Source organism: Panthera tigris, chromosome D1 (assembly GCF_018350195.1).
Source record: "Panthera tigris isolate Pti1 chromosome D1, P.tigris_Pti1_mat1.1, whole genome shotgun sequence".
Taxonomy (NCBI): domain Eukaryota; kingdom Metazoa; phylum Chordata; class Mammalia; order Carnivora; family Felidae; genus Panthera; species Panthera tigris.
Window position 1 is genome coordinate 54109455 of NC_056669.1, and position 26131 is coordinate 54135585.

General features: G+C 39.4%; 1 protein-coding gene across 1 annotated transcript; it reads left to right on the top strand.

Moving 5' to 3' along the window:
• The first annotated feature begins 840 nt into the window (after positions 1–840).
• Positions 841–19650, top strand: CLNS1A (chloride nucleotide-sensitive channel 1A). Its single transcript, XM_007078952.2, has 7 exons — positions 841–1063; positions 6643–6779; positions 9868–9972; positions 10245–10352; positions 11463–11636; positions 16305–16394; positions 18910–19650. Exons 1-6 carry the CDS (start codon positions 939–941, stop codon positions 16370–16372), a joined length of 717 nt encoding a protein of 238 aa, XP_007079014.1. The 5' UTR covers positions 841–938; the 3' UTR covers positions 16373–16394; positions 18910–19650.
• Positions 19651–26131: the final 6481 nt, after the last annotated feature.

Below are 26131 nucleotides of genomic sequence, written 5' to 3' on the forward strand. Positions count from 1 at the left end.
ATTCCACTAGGTCTCTCACCGCTAAAGTCTTGCTCTTCAGTTTAATGCCTCAGGCCTCCTATTTGTAAAACTGGATCAACAGTCACTTTCCCATATAATTGGCATAAAGAGGAAATGAAATAATACTGGGAAAGTGCCTGGAACAGTGCCTGGCACCTAACACTCAGTTACCTTTTGCTATTATTCTGATTAAAGTTTTCATTGTTCTTGTTACTTCGTTCTTCAGTGCCTAACAAAGAAATAAAGCAAGAGTTTCAAATCCGAAGTACTAATTCTTTTCCCCTTAGCGCCCCATCTCCTCACTGACCCAGCCAACTCTTTGCCCAGAGTTAATTACCAATTTGGGCTCGTTTGCCTGCCTGAGACTGGGCGGGGGACACGCAGCTCCCGCACAGGGGCAGCTTCAGGACCCAGAGTGACGTCGGGGGCGCGGCTGTTATGTTGAGATGTGGAAAGGTTGGGATGAGGCCCGCGCAAGCTAGAAGAGCCGTGAACCCAGTTACGAGCTCTCTAACCTCTAGAAGAGTGTGGTCTTTGATTCCCATCCAAGGCTCAGGCCTCGGTTTCCTCTTCTGTAGAAAAAGGAGTTTATTATTCATCGTGCTTCCACTCTCATAGGGTTGCTGTGACAACGCAGCACTAGCACTTTGGAGAGAGAGCTCAGTTATTTCTAGCCTGGAGCCTTAGGAAGGGCGAGGGGGAGGGGCCTGGGGTCACGTGACCAACACCGCCCTGTCCCCTCAGGCCTCCGAGAGCTTGCCCCAGAACGTCTCTCTCTCGGGTGGACCGGGCTCAAATTCCGGTGCGGACTAAGTTGCTCTTCCGGGGTGATCGCCACCGCTTCCGGGGCGGGGCGAGGCGAGGCGAGGCGAGGTGAGCCGCTGGAGTGGTGGTGCTTCAGCTCGCTCCCGGCCTGTGTCTCCGCGCTCCCTGCTGCAATGAGCTTCCTCAAAAGTTTCCCGCCGCCCGGCTCGGCTGAGGGGCTCCGGCAGCAGCAGCCAGAGACTGAGGCTGTGCTGAACGGCAAGGGCCTCGGCACCGGCACCCTTTACATCGCTGAGAGGTAGGCAGGGTCCCTGTTCCCCAATGCCGGCTTTCTGTGCGCCGCCTTGTTCCTGCTGGCGGGGGCTGAGTGGCGGGGCGGGGGCGAGACCGCGACCTCGGGGACTGCTGCGAGGCGGAGCGCGTGCCCCGGGTCGCCTCGGAGAGGCCTCTGACGGGGCGAAGACTCGATTGTTCGGGCGTCCTCTCCTCCCGAGCCTTCCTCTCTTCTTCATCCGAGTTCTCTCATCATTAGGCTTCTTGACGGCCTGTCTTCCCGAGGTCTGGTGCGTGCGTTGTTCTTGACTCAAGGTCTCCTTTTAAGGTGTTTGAGTTTCCAGCCCCTAAGTGAGGATCATCGATGTGCATGGTCTTTTCTGTGAAAAGGTGCGGGAGGTGTTGCTCTGGGCAAGATATGTAGGTTTGGAGCGGATTGTGGAGGATTTTGAAAGTCTGGTTAAGGGGTATAGCTTTTTTTCTGTAAGTGTGGGTGGGGAGAGGAACATCCTCATTCCCATTCAAGTTGGGGGTCATATCCAGAGGGACCAGACTCCCATCTCTCGTTTTTTCCCATTTCTGACTCCCATTTCCATTCCTAGAAGGAATTACCCGTTTATTCAGCCATTTGGAGCACTGGACTTTTACAGACATGTCTAAAATACCAGTTGTAGGACTGAGGACCCCTTTCCTTGATGCATGGTTCCATTCATCATCAAGCCAACAATGACACATTAAATCTTTTCTGTCTTTCAAATTTGTCTGACTTCTGCTGCTGCATCACTTTTGTCTACAGCCAGGGAAAATTCTCTCCTTTTAAGAGCTCGTGTGATTACTTTGTACCACACAGAATATCCAGTTCTGTTGTCAACTGACTAGTAACCTTAATTGCATACACAGGGTTTCTTTCGCGGGGTAACAAATGTATTCATAGGCTTACCACCAGGGGATGAAGGTCATGAGGGAGGCAGATTTCTGCCTACCACAGAGGGAACAAAAAATATGTAAAGAACCCTTGGTTTGAGGGAAATGTAAGCCCTGAGCAAAGCTTAGGCTTTTGACCAATTACTGAGATAGGAAATACAAATGGGAGGAAAAGTAAGTTTGGGGTGAGGTGCAGATTAGAGTTTGGTCTGAGCATGTGTGCTTAGTTGGGTATAATAAGAGTGTGTTTCTGGAGAGTGGGTTTTTTTTTTTTTTATGTTTTTATGTTTTTATTTTTTATTTATTTATTTTTTTAAATTGTTTTTTAACACTTATTTATTATCAAGAGACAGAGAGACACAGAGCATGAGCAGGGGAGGGGGAGAGAGAGGGAGACACAGAATCCAAAGCAGGCTCCAGGCTCTGAGCTGGCAGCACAGAGCCCAACGCGGGGCTCGAACTCACGGACAGTGAGATCATGACCTGAGCTGAAGTCGGTCACCTAACCAACTGAGCCGCCCAGGCGCCCCTATGTTTTTATTTTTGAGAGAGAGAGACAGACCATGAGTAGGGGAGGGGCAGAGAGAGGGAGACAGAGTATCTGAAGCAGGCTCCAGGCTCTGAGCTGTCAGCACAGAGTCCGACGCGGGGCTCAAACTCATGGAGTGTTCTTGAGATCATGACCTGAGCTGAAGTCAGGCGCTCAACCGACTGAGCCACCCAGGCGCCCCGAGAGAGTGGTATTAAAGATAGAGATTTGGAAATCATTAGTATAAAGGTTAGTATATACTCATGGGGGATAGGTTAGATACCCCAGAAGAGAAGAGGGCCAAGTATGGAACCTTGGGGACACATTTGCATTAAGAGGTAGGTTATGGAAGGAGAGACTTGAGAATAGACAAGAGGGAGGAGCAGTCAAATAAAACCTGAAAAGCGTCTCTTGGGTAATGGCAAGGAGATCTTTAATGATGTTGGGAGAGCAGTTTCTTTTAAGTGGTGGGGAGTGCAGCACAGGTAGATTGCTATCCCCTACACCATCCCTTTTTCTCCATGGCTTCTCTGCGTATTGATGCTTCCTGTAATATAACAGTATACTGTTCAGGGAAGGAAGACAAGGTCCTGTGCTTGTCTTTTCATTTTGAAAAACTTCAAACCTAAAGTTTGAAAATTGCAAGTGTTGTTAATTAACACAAAGATTCATAAGTTGTTAACATTTTACCACATTTATCTTTTTTCTGAGCTATTTGAGAGTTGCAGACATGTTGTCACATCAACTGTAAATACTTTAGCAAAAATCTCCTAAGAACAAGGACATTCTATATAACCACAATACAGTTATCGCACTGAAGAAGTACAAACTCCTTTTAAGCTCTTATATGTTTAAAAAACTTTGATTTCAGCTTTTCACTAATAAATCTCTTCTTTAAGAAAGTATTTTTGTAAAATATACATACAGCAAAGAATATACATTATATATGGATGGTTTAAAGAATTATAATTAAACCAACCTGTGTATGTCCACCAGCTAGGTTAAGAATAGAATATTATGAGTACCATGAACACCTACGTTCATCCCCTTTTACTCATGGTTGGCACTACCTCCTTGGTCTCTTTCCACTTTTTTGTTCTTTCCTACCTAGCATTTCCAAGTTTTGATAGAAGAATCAAGTCCTCAACAAACTGGGAAGGTTCACTAGAAGATTTGACAAATGAGGGTTAACAGTTAGCGGAGTGAATGAGGTGGACTAAGGGGAAAAGTAAATAAGAAACAAGATGCTCAGAGGCAAGAGTGAGAAACCATATTGTGTGTGCCAGTATATGAAACACACACACACACACCCATACCATCTAGCAGTTCTTCATCTGAATGAAGAAGTGGAAAAGAGTGGAAAAATAATCAGGATGGAGAAGAAGAGAGCCGTGTTCCATGAGCTCGGCTTTATAGCCCAGGGGCTTTGGGAAAATTATTTTAGGATTTTAGGCAAAGAGGCATAGGGTCTTATTTGGTTTTAGGTAGTTTCTCAGATGTGTACTGAGAGATATGGAACTCTCAAGCTTATTTTCAAAGTTTAGTTTTCACAGAAAGTTGACTTTTTTACCTAAGTAAGGAAGAGATCAGAGGCATGAATCATTCAAAATGGATCATTTTAAACAGGTAAAATAAAGTAGGTAATTATATTTTATATTTTATGCCAAAGTTAATTAAAAAAAAATTTTTTTTTTAGATGTTTATTTATTTTTGAGACAGAGAGAGACAGAGCATGAACAGGGAAGGGGCAGAGAGAGAGGGAGACACAGAATGTGAAGCAGGCTCCAGGCTCTGAGCTGTCAGCACAGAGCCTGACGCGGGGCTTGAACTCACGAACCGTGAAATCATGACCTGAGCTGAAGTTGGACGTTTAACCAACTGAGCCACCCAGGCGCCCTGCCAAAGTTATTTTTAAATCAGATAAATAAGTCATCCCAAATTCAAGACTTTGCTCTTTTATGTTTGTATCCTGTTTTTCACCTCATGCCAGGAATAAAGGCAGACTTTATGATCATACTTCCAAAAGCATTGGAAATTAGCAACACATTCCTTTGGATTTACTATCTTTTTTTTATTAAAAATTTTTTTAAATGTTTTTTTTAATTTATTTTTGAGAGACCAAGAGACACAGAGCAGGAGAGGGGCAGAGAGAGAGGGAGACACAGAATCCGAAGCAGGCTCCAGGCTCTGAGCTGTCAGCACAGAGCCCTACGTGGGGCTCGAATCTTTGAACCGTGAGATCATGACCTTTTCTTCTAGAATATGTGAAAAGTTGAGTAAGAACATAGTGATCAGAGTAAATGTTTCTTTTAAGTGGAACTTGGCTTCTCTTCTGTAGAGTGCATATCCATGTCCCAAGTATAAGGAACTACAGAGCAATTATGTGCTTTTTAAAATAAAGACCGTAATTTGATAGGCACTGAGTCTGTTTTATATTTCAGTTTTTCCATCTGCTAATTGAGTCATTAAAATTTTGTGGCTCTAAATATTTGAAATCATTTTGGACACCCAAATTTGGAGCACTACTTTCTGAATTGTGATAATTTCTGGGGGATTGTTGAGGTGAGGAAAGGGAGTTTATTTGCTTAAAATAATAGAGTTTTAGTAAGGGACTGGTAATACTTCTTTGATATGAGCACTATTTCATCTGCAACTTCCTTAAAGAGAAAAGCAGTGGACAGGAAAGGCACATACAGCACCACAATCTGATTACAAAAACAAAATCTATTTCTTTGGAACTAATGGGATGAATCATTCTAGAAAATCATTTCTAGAGCTTTTACCTCTTTAAGCTTCTTAAGATTTATGATTTTAAGACTCCCAGGTTTCCTTTTTCCTTTCCTTTCCTTTTTGCTAAGCATGTTGGATGGAAATGTGCATGATCTCAGACTGCTGCACTGTCATTTTTCTTGCCCAAGGGAGTCCTAGGTTCATTTATTGTTTGTTTTTGCTTGGTTAGAAGTTGAACAACCAGGCTTGTAAAAATTGTATAGGAAATAGAAGATGTGGGGGCATTATTGTCATTTATTATTATTATTTTTTAATAAGAGCTTTATTGAGATAATCTACATAGTGTACAGTTCAGGGGTTGTTAGTCTCTTTGCAGAGCTGTGCAGCCATCACCACAATCGATTTTAGAGTATTTTCATCACCCCCTAAGAAACTGGCACTTGTTAGCAGTTAATCTGTATTTCCCTCCAGCCCGGGGCAACCAGTATATTGCATTAACTTTTATCGCATTAACATTTTTCTGTGTGGTTTCTTAAGGATCTTTTGCTCCTTTTTTTTTTTTTTTTTTTTTTTTTTCCTGCTAAGTGGTGTAGCTCCAGATGGGTGAAGTATTGCCAAAAAATTATCCTGCCTTTACTCAAAATTCAATATACTGATTTTGGTGATATGTTTCCTTTATTATACCAATAAAATATTTCCTTTTGGCCATTTTTGAGGGAAAACTAGACCTTGCTTATTTGTAGCTTTCTTTTAAAGCTACAGAATAAATGAAAGGCTTCATACAGTCTTTCCGTGGGATAAGTATTTTCTAACTAGTGGTAAGTTTGATTACAGCCATTTTATGTATTCACCATTTAATGTAGGGTTAGTGGAGAAATTAGTGACTCCCAAGTGTTTATTGCATACTTACATGCTGAACACTATGCTAGTGGTTTTGAAGAATGTGACATAAAGAAATATGACACATTCTGTCAGGGTACACATGAGATTCATTGCCACGGAGTTAAGTGCTCAGTGACGTATTATTGGACGTAAGTGCAGTTCAGAAAAAGATCATTATGGACAGGAGTAACTGGAGGAGGGCTCAAGGAGGAGCTGGGACTTAACCAACTGAAGAGGATTTGCAAAAGGAAGGCATCAGAAGACATTCCAGATACAACCAGAGGGAATGCATAGAAACACATGTGACTTACGAAATTACATTTCAACTCTTTGAATTTTTACCTAGAGGAGAGAACTTAACAGTTCTCGTTTTAAAGAAATTCAGTTCCTGCTGCTGAATTTTATTTTAGGAATATTTCTAAACACCAAGCTTGAATTTATTCCACATGCATAAAGTGTCCAAGATGAACCTTTATAAACTTTAGGCTTAAATTAAGATTTGATTTCTTAAAATCATCTTCCTTATACGTGTTTTTCAGCCGCCTGTCTTGGTTAGATGGCTCTGGATTAGGATTCTCACTGGAATACCCCACTATTAGCTTGCATGCGGTGTCCAGGGACCTAAATGCCTATCCACGAGAACATTTGTATGTTATGGTGAATGCCAAATTTGGAGGTATGTATGGTGTAATTTAATCTTGAGCTTCCTTTGGGAGAATATTACATATATTTAAAAAGCAGTCTTTGATCATAAGATAATATTCAAACGATTGACCTATTTTGGATAATAGTTTATTAAGCAAAATTTCAGCTCAGTAAAATAATTTGGACACTGGTTTTTTACCTTCTATATGTTTGCATTTAGAATTATTCAGTTATTGTGGATTTATATTTCTAATTTTTCCTCTTGCGTTTAACTGTTTATTCTTTGTTTTTGTAAAGGCATTTATATTTGGCATTCTTAGAGGCTTGGATCAGTATACTTTGTGCTTCCATGAGTTTAGTGTAGAAGCTGGGGTTTTTTTGTTTCATTTTATTACAGAAGTGGTTCTAAGTGGCAGACAGTGTTGTGTCCCCCTGGCCCCATTACGCAATGACATTTTGATTTTCATGACTGGCAAAGGGGAGGAGTGCTACTGGCATCTAGTAGTTTAGAGGCCAGAGATCCCACATGGCACAGGACAGCCTCCCACAACCAGAAATTACCCAGTCCAAGTGTTCGTAGTGCCAAGGTTGAAAAGTCCTGTGGTACAAGATTCCCAAGTTTTTTGCTGTTGGAGATCCCTACAAAGGTTCATAAAAGTCTAGGGTAGGTGGTGAAAGAAGGTGTAAGAAAGAGAAGAAAATCCATTTGGGGGGTTGTGGACAATGGATTGTAAAAATTCCAAACAAGAAACAAATTAGGCACGAAATTAAAACTTGTTAATTTTTGTAAGTGTAAATGAGAAGTTTTATACTATATTGTGTTAGTTTAACTTTATTATTATTATTTTTTGTTTATTTATTTTTGAGAGAGAGAGACAGTGGAGCAGGGGAGGGGCAGAGAGAGAGACACACAGAATCTGAAGCAGGCTCCACGCTCTGAGCTGTCAGCACAGAGCCTGATGCAGGGCTCGAACTCACGAACCGTAAGATCATGACCTGAGCTAAAGTGGGACACTCAACCGACTGAGGCACCCCAAGATTTTATTAAGTAATCTCTACACCCGATGTGGGACTCGAACTTAAAGCCCCAAGACCAAGAGTTGCATGCTCCACACACTGAACCAACCAGGCACTCCTGACATGATTTTTTTTTTTTAATTTTTTTTTGATGTTTATTTATTTTTGAGAGAGACAGAGGCAGAATACGAGTGGGTTGGGGCAGAGAGAGAGGGAGGCACAGAATCTAAAGCAGGCTGCAGGCTCCTAGCTGTCAGCACAGAGCCTGACGTGGGGCTCGAACTCAACGAGTTGTGAGATCATGACCTGAGCTGAAGTCAGACGCCCAACTGGCTGAGCCACGCAGGTGCCCCATGATTTTTTAAATTATAAAATAATTTAAACATTGAAATGTGCAGAGAGTAATGAAATTTTTCAATATTTATTATGTAGCATAAATTCTAACATTTTTTTCATAACTTTTAAAGAAATAAAACAGTATTAGTACTGTTGGAATCCTTTTCGTACCTTCCCCATTTTGTTTCCTACTCTGTCTCCCGAGTTAAACATTATCCTAAAGGTGGTATGTGTCCTTCCCTTCTAAGTTTTTAGATTTTTACTGAATATGTACAAATCCATAGGCAATGTAATGATTTTCTTTTGTGTTTAAAATTTTAATTGGTAAGTGGTATTATTTATATATATTCTGGAACTAGTTTTTTCACCCAGTTACATTATTTAATCTGTACATTTTTTTTAATGTTATTATATTTAGTTTTGAGAGAGAGAGAGAGAGCAGGGGCGGGGGGCTGCAGAGAGAGAGGGAGAAAGCGAATCTCAAGGTGTTAGTGCAGAGCCCGATGCAGGGCTCAATCTCACAACTGTGAGATCATGACTTGAGCCGAAAATGAGAGTTGGTCGCTTAACTGAGTCAGGCACCCCTCTGTGCATTTTGATACATATAAATATTTGTTCTTTTAAATTGCAGTCCATGTATAAAATATGACCAGATAACAATACATCTGTTTTCTTTTTATTATCAACATTTATTTTTTAAATTTTCACTAGTACATATAGTACTTCAATAAACATTTATGTACAAACTCCTTGTGTACGTAATATATACTTAGATGAGGAATTGTTGGGTAGTAGGATATACACACCTCCAGCATAGTTGTAGCAATTTCTGCTTCTACCAGCAGCATGTTCTAGTTCTCTTTATTGAACATCTGTATTTTTTTTCCTTGCCTATAGACTTTGGTAATTTATCTGTTGGATTAGTTAACTTGTATGGGCCTTAGTTTTCTCACCTGTAAATTATTAGTGATAAATCACATCAGTGGATTACAAACTGCTACTGAACCCTTTGGTTCAGGACGAAAGGTAAAAGAAACCGGTAACAATAGAACTATACTTGTTAGAGGCCTGACTGTTTGGGTCTCCTCACCCCCACCATGACCTCGAAGGAAGCTTAGAATCCCTAGGGCTCAGTGAAGTACAGTGTGACTAGATCAGAAAGGCAGTCCACAGTCTTTTAGTTTTAAAATAACCATGTTCTTATCATTTGATGTAACAGTTGCAGTATTTGATACATCAGTAAACATCCTTTAAGAAATTATTTTAGGCTTCTTTTTTTTCCAAAACAAGTGAACAAATTTAAATATTTTATTTATGGGGTTTCCTGGATAGCTCAGTTGGTTGAGCATCCAGCTTCGGCTCAGGTCATGATCTCAAGGTTTGTGAGTTCAAGACCTGCATTGGACTCTCTGCTGTCAGCACGGAGCCCATTTCAGATCCTCTTTCCCCCTCTCTCTCTGCCCCTCCCCTGCTGGCGTTTTCTCAAAAATAAACATTTAAAAAAATAAAAATATAAATAAGTGTTTATATATTTTGACAGAGAGAGAAAGTGCTTGTGCATGAGTGGGGGGAGGGGTCAGAGATAGAGGGAGAGAAAGGATCCCAAGCAGGCTCCACGCCGACAGCACAGAGCCCTACATGGGGCTCGATCTCAGGAACAGTGAGATCATGACCTTAGCCGAAATCAAGAGTCAGACACTTAACCGACTGAGCCACCCAGGCACCCCTAAACATGATTTAAAAAGTTATTTTTATTCCCTTTCTAGAGGAATCAAAAGAATCTGTTGCTGAGGAAGAAGAAGAAGACGACAGTGATGATGATGTTGAACCTATTGCTGAATTTAGATTTGTGCCTAATGATAAGTCAGCATGTGAGTATTCTATAGAATTGATTCTTTTCCCTTTATGTATCAAATACTCCCCACACCCCATTTACCTTTACCCTCATTACCTCTGTTCTATTGCCTTTTCTTCATTTTAACATCTATCATATCACTGAGGACCCAATACCTATTAATACCGAAGACTTTAAATGTAGTGAGAGCATAGGAGACACATTATGTCTCCTATGTAGTGAGAGTATAGGAGACACTGTACACAGGCCAGAAAAGAATGTTTATTACAATTTAATTTCCTTGTTCAGTGGAGGCAATGTTCACTGCAATGTGTGAATGCCAGGCTTTGCATCCAGATCCTGAGGATGAAGATTCAGATGATTACGATGGAGAAGAATATGATGTGGAAGCACATGGTTAGTGAAATGGATTTTTTTTAAATGTGGTGTTTCATTTTAAGCATTTGTTTGTACTACAGGTATGCGATTATAGTTCTTTAGATCTCTATTAAATACCTAGATAGTGTGGTTATTAATAAAAGTGAATGGCACAATTCATGTCAAAGTCAACTTGGAAAAACTGTGGAATTTCCAAGCTTAAGGGTAGAAAGCAGATATTATTGGGGTCAGAAAATGGATAGAGATAAATGGAAGGAAAGGAAATGGTAGATAGGAAAGTTGGGGTTGGGAGAGTCTTTTAAGTTGATGCAGATGCTCCCAAAGAATAAGCTTTCTCCCTCCACCACTTGAAACCTGTATTACTTACATCTTCCCTTAATATACTCCTTCAAACAGCTCATTTCCCAAGTCATTTTTCCCCCCAGAACCATATTTCACTTATCTAGGAGCATTTTTCTTTGCCTCCCCAGACCAGAATGCAATCGCTAGCCTGGTAGATTCATGTAACTTGAGGTGCTTGCTGTTCTCTTTTCTTTTTCCCCACTGCTCTCATCTCCACCGATCTGGCTGTCCAAGGCCCTTTCCTCCATGTGTAGCCGCTTCCTGGCCTGAGACCAACTCGGTTCTGGAATTCTCCTTCATATATCTGAATACATTCCCATCTTCACTGAGATTTTTTAGTGATTTTATTTTTTTATCCTTTTTGTATTTGCCAGAATTTCTGAGTTTTTAAAAGGAGCATATATTTTAATCCCGAAAGAACCATCAGTACAAATTAATACCAAATTAATTTGCACTCATCTGTAAGTTTCCCATCTCAGGATAATATAAGACTCTTTGCCTTAGGAACATCCTCTTTGCCTTCTAGTGCCTGGACATTTGATTTTTTTAAGAATTGCTGTTTACTGACCCATTGTCTTTTGGAATCCCTTCTCATCCTAGACGGTAGATACATTTTCTTTGTATTCTGTTTTCAACAGATGACCTACATATGTGTATTAAACGAATATTGAAAAATATTTTCCTGGAAACCTTTTTAAACTGTACCTATCTTCAATAAATGCATTATTGATTATCCATTTTTTTCTAATTGTTTTATAATAGTTTAAAAGCATTTTATTTTTTTAGAACAAGGGCAGGGAGACATCCCTACATTTTACACCTATGAAGAAGGATTGTCCCATTTAACAGCAGAAGGCCAAGCCACATTGGAGAGATTAGAAGGAATGCTTTCTCAGTCTGTGAGCAGCCAATACAACATGGCTGGAGTTCGGACAGAAGATTCAATAAGAGATTATGAAGGTGAGTATCCTTCTTTCTTTCAGTGTGAATAGTCAGATGGTCATTTGGGCAATGAGGGAAGCTATGGAGAGATATACACGTTCTTTTGGAAACTGTTAAGACAGAAAAATCTCAGACTTGTGCAACTTTTTTGGTTTTTTCCCCCAACTACAAAAATAGACCTGTTCACAGTCAAAACATTTTTAAATGTTTTTCACAGGCAAAGAAGAAATGAAAAATCAAGTGTAATTATAATTGAAAGACATTAATTTTTCTGTTGCATATCATTCCAGTCTTTTTTTGTTTGCTTGTGTGTATATATATGTGTGTATACATATCAGTGCTGCTATTTTTATTTTTAAAATGAATTCCTATGTGATTATATGCAAAACTAGGATATTCACTTGATTTAAAGGGCTAGGCAGCATTCAGTACACTTGGGTTCTTGTTTTGTGACAAATTTCTGGACCTTAATCAAGAGGCTTTCAAATTTGTTTCATTTGTCTCTACTTTGTAAGCTTCTTTGTAAATATTTCCTCTGTTAGACTGGTTTGCTTTTCTGAGTGCCTATTTCAGTCAGAATATTGAAGTATTCTTTTGGTGCAGCCTTTATTTCTTATTCCTTGCCTCTAGTCCAATACTGAGATCCATGGATTTTTCATTTAAATGACTTTCAATAAATAAACATTAAAAAACAAAAAACCAAAAATGGGGCACCCGGGTGGCTCAGTCAGTTAAGTGTCTGACTTCAGCTCAGTCATGATCTCACGGTTTGTGAGTTCGAGCCCCACGTGGGGCTCTGTGCTGACAGCTCGGAGCCTGGAGCCTGCTTCGGATTCTGTGTCTCCCTCTCTCTCTGCCCTTCCTCCGTGCTCGCTCTCTCTCTCTCACAAATAAATAAACATTAATAAAATAAATGACTTTCATATTTCCTTGCTATTACTGTTACCCTTCAATCCTAGGCCCTTGTCTTCTCACGCTGGATTTATAGTAGTAGATCTTTTGCCTCGATCATCCTTGCCTCCAGCTCACTGTGCCATGTTAATCTTGAGAACACTCTGTGGTCGCCTCAACTTTGCCTTTGCCCCAAATACCTCCAGTGTTGTTCCTACTACTCTCAATAGAACATTCAGGTACTGCTCTTATGTACCAGACCCTGATTTAAGCACATTACACATATGTACTCATTTAATCCTTCCAAGAATGCCATTGTCATCCCTATTTTACAGGTGAAGAAACTGAAGCGCAGAAAGATCATATAACTTGCTTGAGGTCAAATAGCTAATAGGTGGTGAGAGGATTAAATGAGCTAATATGCAAAAAGAATATACCAGGCCCTGTTATAAGCATTTCTTGCATCTTATATTTAATATATACTGGTATTTTATGTTGCTATAGAGTCTTACCACTTCTAATTTTTAGTGATGCAGAACATTCTTAAAGAGAGCATAATTTTTCTTTCAGTGGTACATGTAAGTTTCTGTCATAATGTTGTGATCAATATCCTCATGCACATAGCATGTTGACCTGGGGATTCTGAAGTCTGGGATATTTTAATTTGGAAAAGTTTAGGCTTTGGGTCACACTGTTATTCCTTGTGTATTCTCTCCATTTTAAATCCTAGTTGGTGAGCCTGTAACATAGGCTGTAGGGTGAGATGGTTCAGATGATTTCTAGTGCTCTACCAAACTCTTAGCTGAAAGAATTCAAGATCTTACCTTTTTTTTCTCTTAAAGTAGGCTTCATGCCCAGCATGGAGCCCACTGTGGGGCTTTAACTCACAACCCTGCGATCAAGACCTGAGCTGAGATTAAGAGTTGGACACTTAACCGACTAAGCCACCCAGGCACCCCAAGATGTTACTTTTTTTTTTATTACAGTTATTGATGGGAGGGTGTCCTTAGACATTGAAAAGGCTTTTGTCACTGAAGGGGTTTTTTTAATTGTAAAATTCCTTATTTAATGCTTTATAGCAAATGATTTTAAGATCACAAACACTTTTTGCTAAAATGAGATTTTGGCCTTTGTTCCTAAGCCTTATTATCATACTGAGAGTTGCCTATATATAAAACTTCTTCAGCCTATACAATTCCCCATCTTTTAAAGTCCTAAGTAGCCATGTCACTCTTTTTGCCATTTATTTATTTATTTAGTTTGACCTGTGCAGTTCTTTTTTTAAATTTGATTTGTTTTAAAAAAATTTTAAATAATAACTATATATTTCAGATATGCCACAGGATGTTTTTATTTTATTTTTATTTAAAAAAAATTTTTAAGTTTATTTATTTTTGAGAGAGAGTGTGTAGGGAAATGGCAGAAAGAGAGAATCCCAAGCAGGCTCCATGCTGCGAGTGCGGAGGCCAATGCAGGGCTTGAACCCATGAACCATGAGGTCATGACCCAAGCCGAAGTTGAACACATAACTGACTGAACCATCTAACTGCCCCATAGATGTTTTGATATATACAGTGAAATAATTCCTACAGTTAAGCTGATTAACATATGTATCTTCTCATATAGTTACGCTTTTTTTGTGGTGAGAACACCTGAAATTTGCTGTCTTGGTAAATTTCAATCCTTGCCATTTAAATATACCCTATCTACTTGTGGCATTTCAGTGCTTCACGTGCTCATTTATGTAAGAAGTGTTTATTGAACTGCTATGCCGGGTGCAGAGAATACAGCGGTGCTCAAAAGAGATGAGATTACTGTCTTCCTATCAGTGGCATTCTTCTGTAGAGAAAAATAAATGAACTAATTAGGCAGTTATAGTACGTTGTGATATAGCATTGAGTTATAGGGGAAGCTTGAGAAGCTGTGGAATCAGAGTTTGAACTCTTCACCCAGCCTGGATAGAGAGAGATTCTGGATTCAAGCTTCATGGAGTAAGTGACATCCAAGCCAAGATCTGAAAGAGGAATAAAAGTGACTTGAGTGAAGGGGATTGCATACAGGTAGAGGGGAGAGGTGGGTAACAGGATCAGCCATGTGCAAAAGTTCGAGAGATTATTCATCTCTGGGGGACTGAAAGTGGTTCATTTATGTCTGGAACTCTGAGTGTGAAGGAGAGTTGTTACAGGAACAGGTAAAGGTAGATTAGTGAACTGGGCTATATCTTAAAGGAACTTGAAAGCTGTGTTAAAGAATTTCAATGTTATGCTTAGATCAGTGAGAATGTGAAGAATTTTATTTTGATTGTTTCAGAAGGTGATCCTGGCTCTGATAGGGAAAATTAATTGCAGAGGGAAATACTGGAAGATAGAAGAGAAACTCTGTTAAGTAGCTTATGATTTAAATTAGATGAGAGATCGTGGCCTGCATTTGGTAGTAGCAGTGAATGTCACAAGACTTAACAGATTTGAGAGATGTTTAAGAGAGAGAAACAACAGAAGTTAGAGATGTGGTAGGAGTTTCTGGATTACACAGGTGAGAGGTATCCTTTAGTAAGACTATTCGGAAAGAAAAACATTTCTTCTTTTTTTTTTTTTTTTTTTTTTAATTATTTTATTTTAAGTAGACTCCACACCCAGTGTGGGGCTTGAACTCACGACCCCAAGACCCTGAGATTAAGAGTCACATGCTCTACCAACTGAGCCAGCCAGGCGCCCCAACAGAAACGTTTTAATTTTAAGTTTGTTTCTTTATTTTGAGAGAGACAGAGACAGCGTGAACAGGAGGGGCAGAGAGAGGGGTAGAGAGAGAGACAATCCCAGAGCCCAACACAGGGCTATGAACCATAAGAACATGACTGAGCCGAAACCAAGTCATTCGCTTAACCGACTGAGCCACCCAGGTGCTCCGAGAAACCTTTCTATGTGGAAAGATGATGAGTTAATTTAATTAAAAAAAATTGTTTTCCAATGTTTATTTATTATTCACACACACACACACACACACACACACACACACACACACACACAGCATGACAGGGGAGGGGCAGAGAGAGCAGGAGACACAGAATTCGAAGCAGGCTCCAGGCTCCCAGCTGTCAGCACAGAGCCTGACGCGGGGCTCGAACTCACAAACTATGAGATCATGACCTCAGTGGAAGTCCGTCGCTCAACCAACTGAGCCACCCAGGCACCCCAATGATGAGTTAATTTTAGATACATATTGCATTTGTATGCCTAGCTTCATGTCCAGATGCCAGGGGACTCAGGCAGAAGCCAGTTTGTTGTGGGCTAAAGACTTAAGGGTGAATGGGAGGTGAGGAAGTAGAGAAAGCAGCTGTAAACAACTCTTTCCAGAGGGACTTTTTCCCGGTTTTCCCCTCTCCCCAACACTCTTTTTTCCCTATGAAATGAGAATCTCACTCTACTTATGTTGTCTTTTCTCAAAATTATGTCATAAGCTTTGTAAGGATAGGACTTTTATACCTTTAATAGTAATAAGTTACACAGTAAATAGCCAGCACAGTTCTGTGAAGAGTGAACAGTTGGTGCTTACCATATTCAAAAGTTCTTACCTAGTGTTCTTTTAGTGTTGATGTTGAAAATTTACAAAGTAAATGTTAAATGTACAGGTGGCATTTTTCTTTCTTGGTTTGTTCCTGGTTACTTTTTCAGAAGAGAAAGAAATAGTTGTTACCAACAGAGGGCACTAACTTCCTTCCGGTGATATGTAGGTTGAACCTTTACCTGTCTGAAGAGCTCAGTGGACTGTTGCTCAGCAGTTGATTTTTTCCTTCAGATGGGATGGAGGTAGATACTACACCAACAGTTGCTGGACAGTTTGAGGATGCAGATGTTGATCACTGAAAATGATTTATGCTGCTGTGGGGTAAGTAGTTTATTTTTTCCCTTGTCACTGAATCTTGTGAAATAATTAGTTTTTATTTTCCTGATTCAGGAGAACTCTATAAAATTAGCAGTTTGGAAAAATGTTAGTTACCCATTTCTGAAATTATTCAGGCTTAAGTGGTTTTTTCCCCTAAGAAATCAAGGTCTGCAAACAGTGATATTCAGGTTAACATTTACTGAGCACTTATCCCATATTAAGTATATGCATTGTGCTAGACATTGGGTAGTGCTAGGCATTGAGGCATGGAAGAATAATCACTCATCTTCAGTGAACTCAGGAGGAGGACATTAGCCCGTTATTCAGAAATCAAGAGCTCCCTGGTTGGCTCAGGTGGGAGCAGCAGAGTAAGATCATGTCCTGGTGTGTCATCTTTTCCCACTTGTGGTGTTTGAAACTGTAACACATTCATCAGAAAAAACAAAGCAGAGATTTGCTGCAACTCACTGCTATTCAGTTTAGGGCAGAAGTAGAAGTAATTCCAAACTGCATTTAAGCTTTTAATCATAATCTTGTATTGGCCTCTGTCCTTCTGAAAATAATGGAGGACCAAGGTCCTGGGTACCTTAGTGTTCAGGACTGATTTGCCAAACTGTTAAGTCCATGTACAGTTGTCCAGAAGCAGTCATTTCCCAAGTTGCCACATACCTGCTTTTCTTTTCTTTCCTTTTTAAAAGTGTACGTGAGAGAGAGAGAACACAAGGGAGAAGGGCAGAGGGAGAGAGAGAATCCTAAGCAGGCTCCATGCTCAATGCAGAGCCTGATGCAAGGCTCAATCCCACGAGCCTGGGATCATGACCTGAGCTGAAATCAAGAGTCAAACGCTCAACTGACTGAGCCATCAAGTGCCCCCATACCTGCTTTTCCTGACTGACATAAGAGCTCACAGCCAATTTTCCCGGACATGTTCTCGAGAGCTTTGCATAAAGTTTGTCCATGACTTTGCTGCATGTTACTCTGAGAAATACATTGTTCTTTGCCAGCTTGAGTATCTCAACTGAGTATTGGATAGTAGCTGAAGGTCATATATAGTTAGTTCATACCATATAGAGCTCTAAGACTAGTAATCCTAGTAAGCCTTCCTTTAAGCTTTAAGATTTTTACATTGTTAAAATTGTTGTCTCTTTTCTCCCTCTACAATGTCCTTCTAGTTCTGACCTGATGGCATTTTCTTGAATGCTGTCTGTCTTCCAGTCTTTGAGATGTTACTTTGCCCGGATCCTTTATTTTTTTAAAGCATATAGTAATAATGTGGCAAGATTTATATATTTTGGCTTGACTCTTATACTACTGTGAGTCATCCATTTGGGTTGTGAGAACCCTCCTTTTTCCAAGTTCCATTTACCTTCCAAATTATTGCCATTGTGGACATATCTTCTTATACTAACCATGAAAAATGGTAATGAATCTCTGCTTTCCTCTCAGATGCTGCCAGTGGAACTATCAGAAAATAATGTCTTAGGAGTTCTGTGATTTATACCTCTTCCTTTAAATACTTAACTTTTATTTCCACAGCATTTATTTCTGTCATTAGTAGCTATATAGTCTAAAACCAGCATTGTCTCCTTGGCAGTTAGCTAAAATTATGTGTTCATATTGCTGCAGCTCTGTTAACTTTAATTTTCAGATCTCACAATTCCAGATATCGGTACTTCACTGTTATACTGTATGGGAAATCTTTTGGTGCCAACTTAAGTCTCCTTTCCTTCTCACTTTTCTACTTGTCATGTTCTTTATAGTATGTTGACTTTTTCAGTTCAGTAATGCTTACATAGTTACTTTTATTGAAACTGGAAAACATTTTTTGATCTTCTGGCTTTCACATCTTTCTTCTTGAAAAATAGACTACTCAGAGAGTACCAACCACTCTATTAATAAGGATTATGAGAAACTCGTTTGTTATGTCACTCATGGTTACACAAATGAGATGTTACTGCAATTCACTGATGAGAATTCTTAGGATTCTTTGTAATGTAATTTTATGGTGAAATAACCATAAAATAGCCACAAACTTTCTAATGAGCTGATGATTTGTTTTCTATTCATTTTATGCTACAGCTGGAGTGGAGAGAGAGTTTATTCATAAAGTTTATACAAGTTCTTCATCTGGATAATTGACCTGAATTCCAAACAATGTCTGTAAATTTTTAATCATTTGAAATTAAGGAGTGGAGAAGGAATAATTAGAGTGTTTATGCAACCATTAAAATTTTCAAGATAATGGAACAAGGACCTCTCAATGCCTGAGATGGAATGAAGGGGACAGGGTAGAATCACAGCTCTACCACATGCCGGCCTCTGTACCTTTGGATAAAGGCATATAATTTCTCTAATCCTCAGTTTCCTCATCTGAAAATGGGGTTGATAAACTACCTGGCAGGATTGTTGCAAAGACTAAGATACAATATGTCTAAGTTCTCTGGCACTCTTGACTAGTCAGTCAATAAATTACAGCTACTATTACTATTGTAAACACTATAAATCTTTTGTTTTTCAGATTCTGCTCATAACTGTAGGAAAGAACTTGGTGCCTCTTCTACTGTGGAGTGGGTGTTGATGAAAGTCTTTTTCTTCTCCAAAACTTACCTGAACCAGTTCTTTTTTGAGACAGACTATACTGAGACAAAAAGTTGTCACCAGCAGAAGAGACTATGACCTTTATTAACAAAGGTGAATTAACTTAACCAAGAGGGTATTTGTAGTTTATCATCTACGCTAAAACTTTCTTTGTGCAAGTACCCTCTGAATAGGCCTATAGTTCCTGCCTTCATTATATGTGTCTCTGTCACCTGGGAGGCCTACGAAGGTGGACTGGATGGGAAGGAGGGAGGCTGAGACTAAGATACATCCTTTTAGAGCCTAAGGATCCCCTTACCCTTTAAAAACAAAGACAAAGGGATCTCACATCCTGGCCTCTGCTTGTTATCCCCCAGGGTAAGGGTCTTTTGACTAATTTGGGGCCTAGATCAGTTCATTCAGGCATCTTTAGGGAGCCTCTTGGGAAACATTCTAGCCACATCTACTGCCACTAACAAATGCTTCTGACTAGCTTTTACTCCTTTCACCATGTTTCACCAGTCTCTTTTGTTATAACCTCTTAGGTTATATCCTCTAATTTGTAACCTCTTAGGTCGGTTTCCCTAACCAAATGAAATTGGGATGAAGTCCTCAGAGTACTTCAGAGGATAATTGTTTTGTCTTTAACAAATAAACAAACAATAAATCTAGGTTTTCTATATTATTGTGCTCTCATTCTTGACTAAAACCATTAGTGAGAAAAAAAATTTTTTAATTAAGACTGGTAAAAAACAAGAGTCTTAACAGTTCTTATTTTTGTTTGACTTTTGTTGAGAATATAAACATGAAATGAGTAAGAAAATGTACAGTTAGTTAGAGTTTCTGGCAAATATTTAATAGGGCAAAGATTGAATGCATTTCAAGGGATTTCTGCTTCTTGCACTTGGATCAGGTAATTTCTTATACTTATTGACTCTCAATTTTTAGTTTTCAGACACCAGGGTATTTGTGAGGCTGATTTATAATTACAGATGTATACTTGGACTTTTTATACCATTATAGCACTTTTAAAATAGAAAAGCTATTCAGGATCACTTGGCTAATTAGGGACTAAACTTTAGTTTGTGACCACAAAGCCCAGTGTTCTTGTTAGCAGTTTCACTTGGTTTCTGTCATCCTGCATGGTAGATTGGAAAAAGCTGATTTTCTTTTTTCTCAGCAGACTCTCAGAAATACTGAATTTGCTACAGTAGGCAAGTAAAAGGGCCATGTGGAAATGGAAACTGAACTTGACTAAGGCATTCTCTGTATCAGCCCTGTCTTTATATACATTATACATATAATTATGCATATAATTTTCTTAACTACCTTATGAGGTACAGGTGCTTTTATTATCCCACTTAAAAAAAATTTTTTTTTACATTTATTTATTTTTGAGAGACAGAGACAGAGCACAAGTGGGGGAGGGACAGAGATAGAAGGAGACACAGAATCCGAAGCAGGCTCCAGGCTCTGAGCTGTCAGCACAGAGCCTAATGTGGGGCTCGAACTCATGAACCGTGAGATCATGACCTGAGCTGAAGTCGGACGCTTAACCGACTGAGCCACCCAGGCGCCCCTTATTATCCCACTGAAAATTTTTTTTTTTCAGCATTTATTCATTTTTTGGTAGAAACAGAGCACGAGTGGGGGAGGGTCAGAGAGAGGGAGACACAGAATCCAAAGCAAGCTCCAGGCTCTGAACTGTCAGCACAGAGCCCAATGCGCAGCTTGAACTCAGGGACCGTGAGATCATGACCTGAGCTGAAGTCGGATGCTCAACCGACTGAGCCACCCAGTTATGCCACTTTAGAGATGAGGAAGCTACAGAGAGGTAAAATAGGTAAAGTCATAGATAGTGAGCTGTGATTTTTTTGTTTAATTTTAGAGAGAGAGAGCATGAGTGGAGGAGAGGGGCAGAGGGAGAGAGAGAGAGAGGGGGAAAATCTTAAGCAGGCTCCATGCTTAGTGCAGAGCCCAGTGTGGGGCTTGATCCCATGACCATGAGATCATGACCTCATCCAAAATCAGGAGTTGGATGCTTATCTGACTGAGCCGCCCAGGTGCCATGTGAACTGTGTTTTTGAAGCCTGTGCTCCATAACACTATAGAACCTTCCCATCTGCCAGCAGTTGAAAGGAAGCAAGTTCTCTCTTCACTGCAGGATTTTAAATGTTAAATTCCAGTGGACAGCACAGGAAGTTCCCAGATTTCTCTGCTGGCAATCTCAGCAGCACTCATAATTCTATCCTAGACATTTATGTCTTCTTCAGTAAACAGGGTATTCTCATGGTCTAATCTTAGAAATTCTATTTGAGTCCTTTTTTGAAGTCATACTTACAAACTTATACTCGTGACTTTCAGTGAAGCAATAAAGTGCCCTGATAATAAATATGTCAAAATGTCAAGGAGATTCGGTGCACTGTTTCCTATAGGCATTGCTGTGGTCAGCATAATGCAGTCATCTAAGATGTAGAAGACCAAGCATCTAGTTCTGGCTTGGCAGACAAGGTATTTAAACCTCTCTGGACCTATTTCCTCATCTGTAAAATGAGGGGATTAGATTAAGTGACTTTCAAAGATTCAGCTGTAATAACATTCTGTAATATTATTCAGTTGCTCCCATAGCTTTGAGAAAATAGAAGGTGAAAAAAAAAAAGATCAGGTCAGACTTCTTAAAAATGAAATTCATAATGATCAGTAAACCAACATTTCTTGATTCTGTTTGAACTTAATTTCAGTGTTACTGGGATTGTTTGCTTCCTATTTCTTGATGTAGAGGAAATTTAAAGAAAAGCCATGGACATTTTCCCCTGTAATGTGAATAATCCAAAATATCCATTAAAGCTAGTGTTTATAGTCATCTGTTCTAAATTTTGTCGTTTAAAAAATGTATTCATAGGGGTGCCTGGCTGACTCAGTTAGTAGTATGTAACTCTTGATCTTGGGGTTGTAAGTTTGAACCCGTGCTGGGTGCAGAGATTAATTTTAAAAAATCTTAAAAAAAAAAAATTAAAAATGTATTCATTAAAATGATCCCAGTGGGTTTTCTCCTCCCACAGATCAGTTTGTCAGATATTGATACTTTTCATATAAGCTTATTTATTTATGTTTTTAAAGTTTATTTTTGAGAGTGAGCATGTGAGTGAGCAGGGGACGGGCAGAGAGAGAGGGGGAGAGAGGATCTGAAGCAGACTCTGTGCTGACAGCAGACAGCCTGATGCAGGGCTTGAACTCATGAACCATGAGATCATGACCTGAGCCAAAGTCAGATTCTCAACTGACTAAACCACCCAGGCACCCCCAAATAAGCTTATTAATCTTTGTACATTATGTATTTTGAGGTCTTGTTAGGATCTCTGTCAGTATTGGTAAAGATGAGAGATTATGCACAGATGATCATGGTTATATAGCCCTTTACTTTTAGAAGAAGACAGGGTATACTTTAAGAAGAACAATTCGGGCATCTGGGTGGCTCAGTCGGTTAAGTGTCCGATTTCGGCTCAGATTGTGATCCTGCCGTTTGTGGATTCGAGCCTCAGATCGGGCTCTGTATTGACAGCTCAAAGCCTGGAGCCTGCTTTGGATTCTGTCTCCTTCTCTCTCTGCCTCTCCCCCACTCACACTCTCTCTCATAAAAATATTAAAATAAAATAAAAAAAAGAACAATTACTCATTGTTCAGAGAGATACTAGATTTTTTAGATAGAATTTTTATTTATCTGCATGGTTTTAGATAGTATCCTTATTACTATATATATAGCTAATTCTCATGCATCTCCTGTTTTAAAAGTGTTTCTAGAATGGATGAATCTCTATCTGGCACCCATCCTCTTTGGCTAATACATAGTAATTCTAAGCGGATCTCTTATGAGGACTCCAATAGAATTATTACTATTCCTTGACAAAGGAGCTGAAACTGAAACTGAAACATTTTCACTAGATCTCACTCTGCTCATATATACATAAGTAAAACCAATATGTAATGGTGGGGGGGAATGTCATAATTGCAGATGAGAGGTCAGTCCCAAAACTTTTGGAAGATCAGTGAACCTAGTCAGAATTTTTGTTAATAATATAATTCTAGGAAGATAAAATAGGGGCACCTGCCTAGCTCAGTAGGTAGAGCATGTGACTCTCGTCCTCAGGGTTGTGAGTTGGAGCTGCACGTTGGGTGTAGAGATTACTTGAAAATAAAATCTTAAAAAAAGAAGATAAAAATAGAGATATATAACCAGGGATAAGAAAGCTAAATGCAAGTGTATGGAGGCTAATTTTTAAGACTTTTTAAAATTATTATTTTGAAGATTATATGAATCACTAATATACTTAGAACAAAAGTACCTAGAAAATGGCTCAGAAAATGTTAAGTATTACACAATAGTAGTAATTCATTCTTTTCATAACAGAAAGAAGAAATAGCAGATGCAGTGTTAACTCACCTCTTAGGATATATCCGAGAAGTCTGAAATTGAAACATCCTCTGAGCAATTAAAATAGATGTGATGAAATTTATTCATTTTCCTCGTAGGACCTCTTGGCCTTCAGTGCAAGTCTCTATCCCTGCTCTACAAACAGGTCCAATGTACTTGAGCATCTAGTTTCTAGTCATGCAACAGGATAGAAAAGGAAAAAAGGGGTGGTTGCATCAGGCATATCAGTAGCAGCAGTAAATAGCTGACAGAATTATGAAGAAAAGCAAATACAGGTTTACCCAAAAATACAGCAGACCAAGCCTTCATGGTATATAGTGCAAGTAGGATAGTGTAGCAATTTATGTTCATAAAAGTGCGACTAAAAATTATTAGCATTAATTCTAGTTGTAAGTAGATCCAATTCTGGCTAATTTAAGCAGAAAAAAGTCTTTTGGAACACTATCTGGTAGCTCACAAGATGGACAGGAAAACGGAAATAAACCAGGCTCATAAAAAGATTAGCAACTAGGAGTGGCCTATGTAAGATGCTATGATTCTTCTGTTGCTTTTAGACTGATTTTTTAATTGATCCCATGCCTTTTGAGTCACCACAGAGTCCTGATTGGCAGGGACTGTGTGTTGCCAGGGACAGAAAACAGGAGTATCTGGCCCCTTCAGCTTCCGCAGTGGGAGGGCACTTCCTTTAACGCAGGTACTCACGGTGGTGGATTACCCCAAATAGAAAGGATACTCAGATGCTGGCTTGCAAGAAACTTACAGCTGTCTGCTGCAACTGTAAATCTTCAAAACAAAAAACAAAAATAAATTGAGACTGTACATAATAAAAGATTTTTTATAAAAACTGATGGTCACACTATTTGTCAAAATTAAAATGGAAATATTGTTTGACTCAGAAACTCCATTTAAAGGAATTTATTCTATAAATTTGCACATTAGGAAAAGTCATATATGTAAAGATAATAATTGCAACTCTACTTATTTTTTTAATTTTTTTAAGTTTATTTTGAGAGAGAGATAGCAGGAGTGGGGAGGGGCAGGGAGAGAGAGAGAGAGTCCCAAGCAAGCTCCGCCCTGTCAGCACAGAGCCCAATGTGGGGCTTGAACTCATGAAACCGTGACATCATGACCTGAGCCAAAACCAACTGTTGGATGCTTAATCAACTGAGCCACCCAGGCGCCCCCATTGCAACTTTATTTGTGAAAGCAAAAGACCAAGGACAACCTCATTGTCCATAATTAAGCCTGGGTCACTTACTTACAGTACATCTGTATAATGGAAAACTGTACTCCTCAAAAAGAATTAGGTAGATCTTTATATACCAATACTAAATAAGCTCAAAGATACATTAAATGAAAAACATGAAGATACTTCTATAAAAGAAAAAGGGCTGGAGGTTACAGTGGAGATATATCATCGTGTACTTAGGTGTACATAAAATATCCCTGAAAGAGAAATGGGGGGCCGGGATAGGAGGGGGACTCAGGTCTTTAACCATTTCTAGGTGGAATTGCGTCTCCCCAAAAACATGTTGGGAGTCCTAACCCCCACCCAGTATGTCAGAATATGACCTTATTTGGAGTTAAGTCTTTACACAGGTAAGTAGAGTTAAAGTGAAATCATTAGGATGGGCCCTAATCTTATATAGCTGGCGTCCTTATCAGAAGGGAGAATTTGGACACAGACAGACATGGGCAGGGGGAGGCCATGTGAAGATAGAGGATTATAGTGATGCATCTACAAGCCAAGGAGCACCTTAGGCTACCAGAAACTAGGAGAGAGGCCTGGAACAGATCCTTCCCTAGTGCATTTAGAGGGAGCATGGCCCTAGTGACACATTAATCTTGGACTTCTGGCTTCCAAAACTGTGAGACAAAAATTTCTGTTCTAAGCCATTCAGTTTGTGGAACTTTGTTATGGTCATACTAGAAAACTAACACATCCCCCATGGTCATTTTTTTTTGTTGTTTTTGTTTACCTGAGGAATAGCAAGCTGGCTATATATAAATCAGTTTAAAGTTTCAAAGAGGGGCGCCTGGGTGGCTCAGTCGGTTGAGCAGCCGACTTCGGCCCAGGTCATGATCTCGCGGTCCGTGAGTTCGAGCCCCGCGTCGGGCTCTGTGCTGACAGCTCGGAGCCTGGAGCCTGTTTCAGATTCTGTGTCTCCCTCTCTCTGACCCTCCCCTGTTCATGCTTTGTCTCTCTCTGTCTCAAAAATAAATAAACGCTAAAAAAAAAAATTAAAAAAAATAAAGTTTCAAAGAATTAAAAATTTATAATTATCATTCATTGTGTAAATGAACAACTCTGCAGTTAAAGCAGGTAAAGGAAAAGTTGGTTATCACTACCTATTTTATAAATAACCTGTGTTCTGAAGTATGTTTGGTATAGTAAAAGGTTAATGTAACATACCAAATATTCACATGCAGCTAAGAAATAAAATTATACAAGCACAGTTGAAGATTTCTGTATTCCCCTGATCTCCCTTCCTCCCCTTCAGAAGTAACCACTGTTCCAAATTTGGCATTTGTCATAACTATGTATGTGTTTGCATTTTTGCTCCACATGTATGTAGCATCTAAACACTGTGGTATTGGGTTGCATGTTTTTAAACGTTCATTATTTGAATCCTTGTGCTGCTTTTCCTACTGAGCACATAAAAATGTTATCTGAGTTGATACAGGCAGCTCTATAGCACAGTTCATCCATTTTCTTGATGGGCATTTAAGG

Coding starts and splice junctions, on each gene's coding strand:
- CLNS1A (XM_007078952.2), top strand. CDS start 939: ATGAGCTTCCTCAAAAGTTTCCCGCCGCCCGGCTCGGCTGAGGGGCTC. Junction 1,064..6,642: donor ACCCTTTACATCGCTGAGAG/GTAGGCAGGGTC, acceptor CGTGTTTTTCAG/CCGCCTGTCTTGGTTAGATG. Junction 10,353..11,462: donor ATATGATGTGGAAGCACATG/GTTAGTGAAATG, acceptor TTATTTTTTTAG/AACAAGGGCAGGGAGACATC.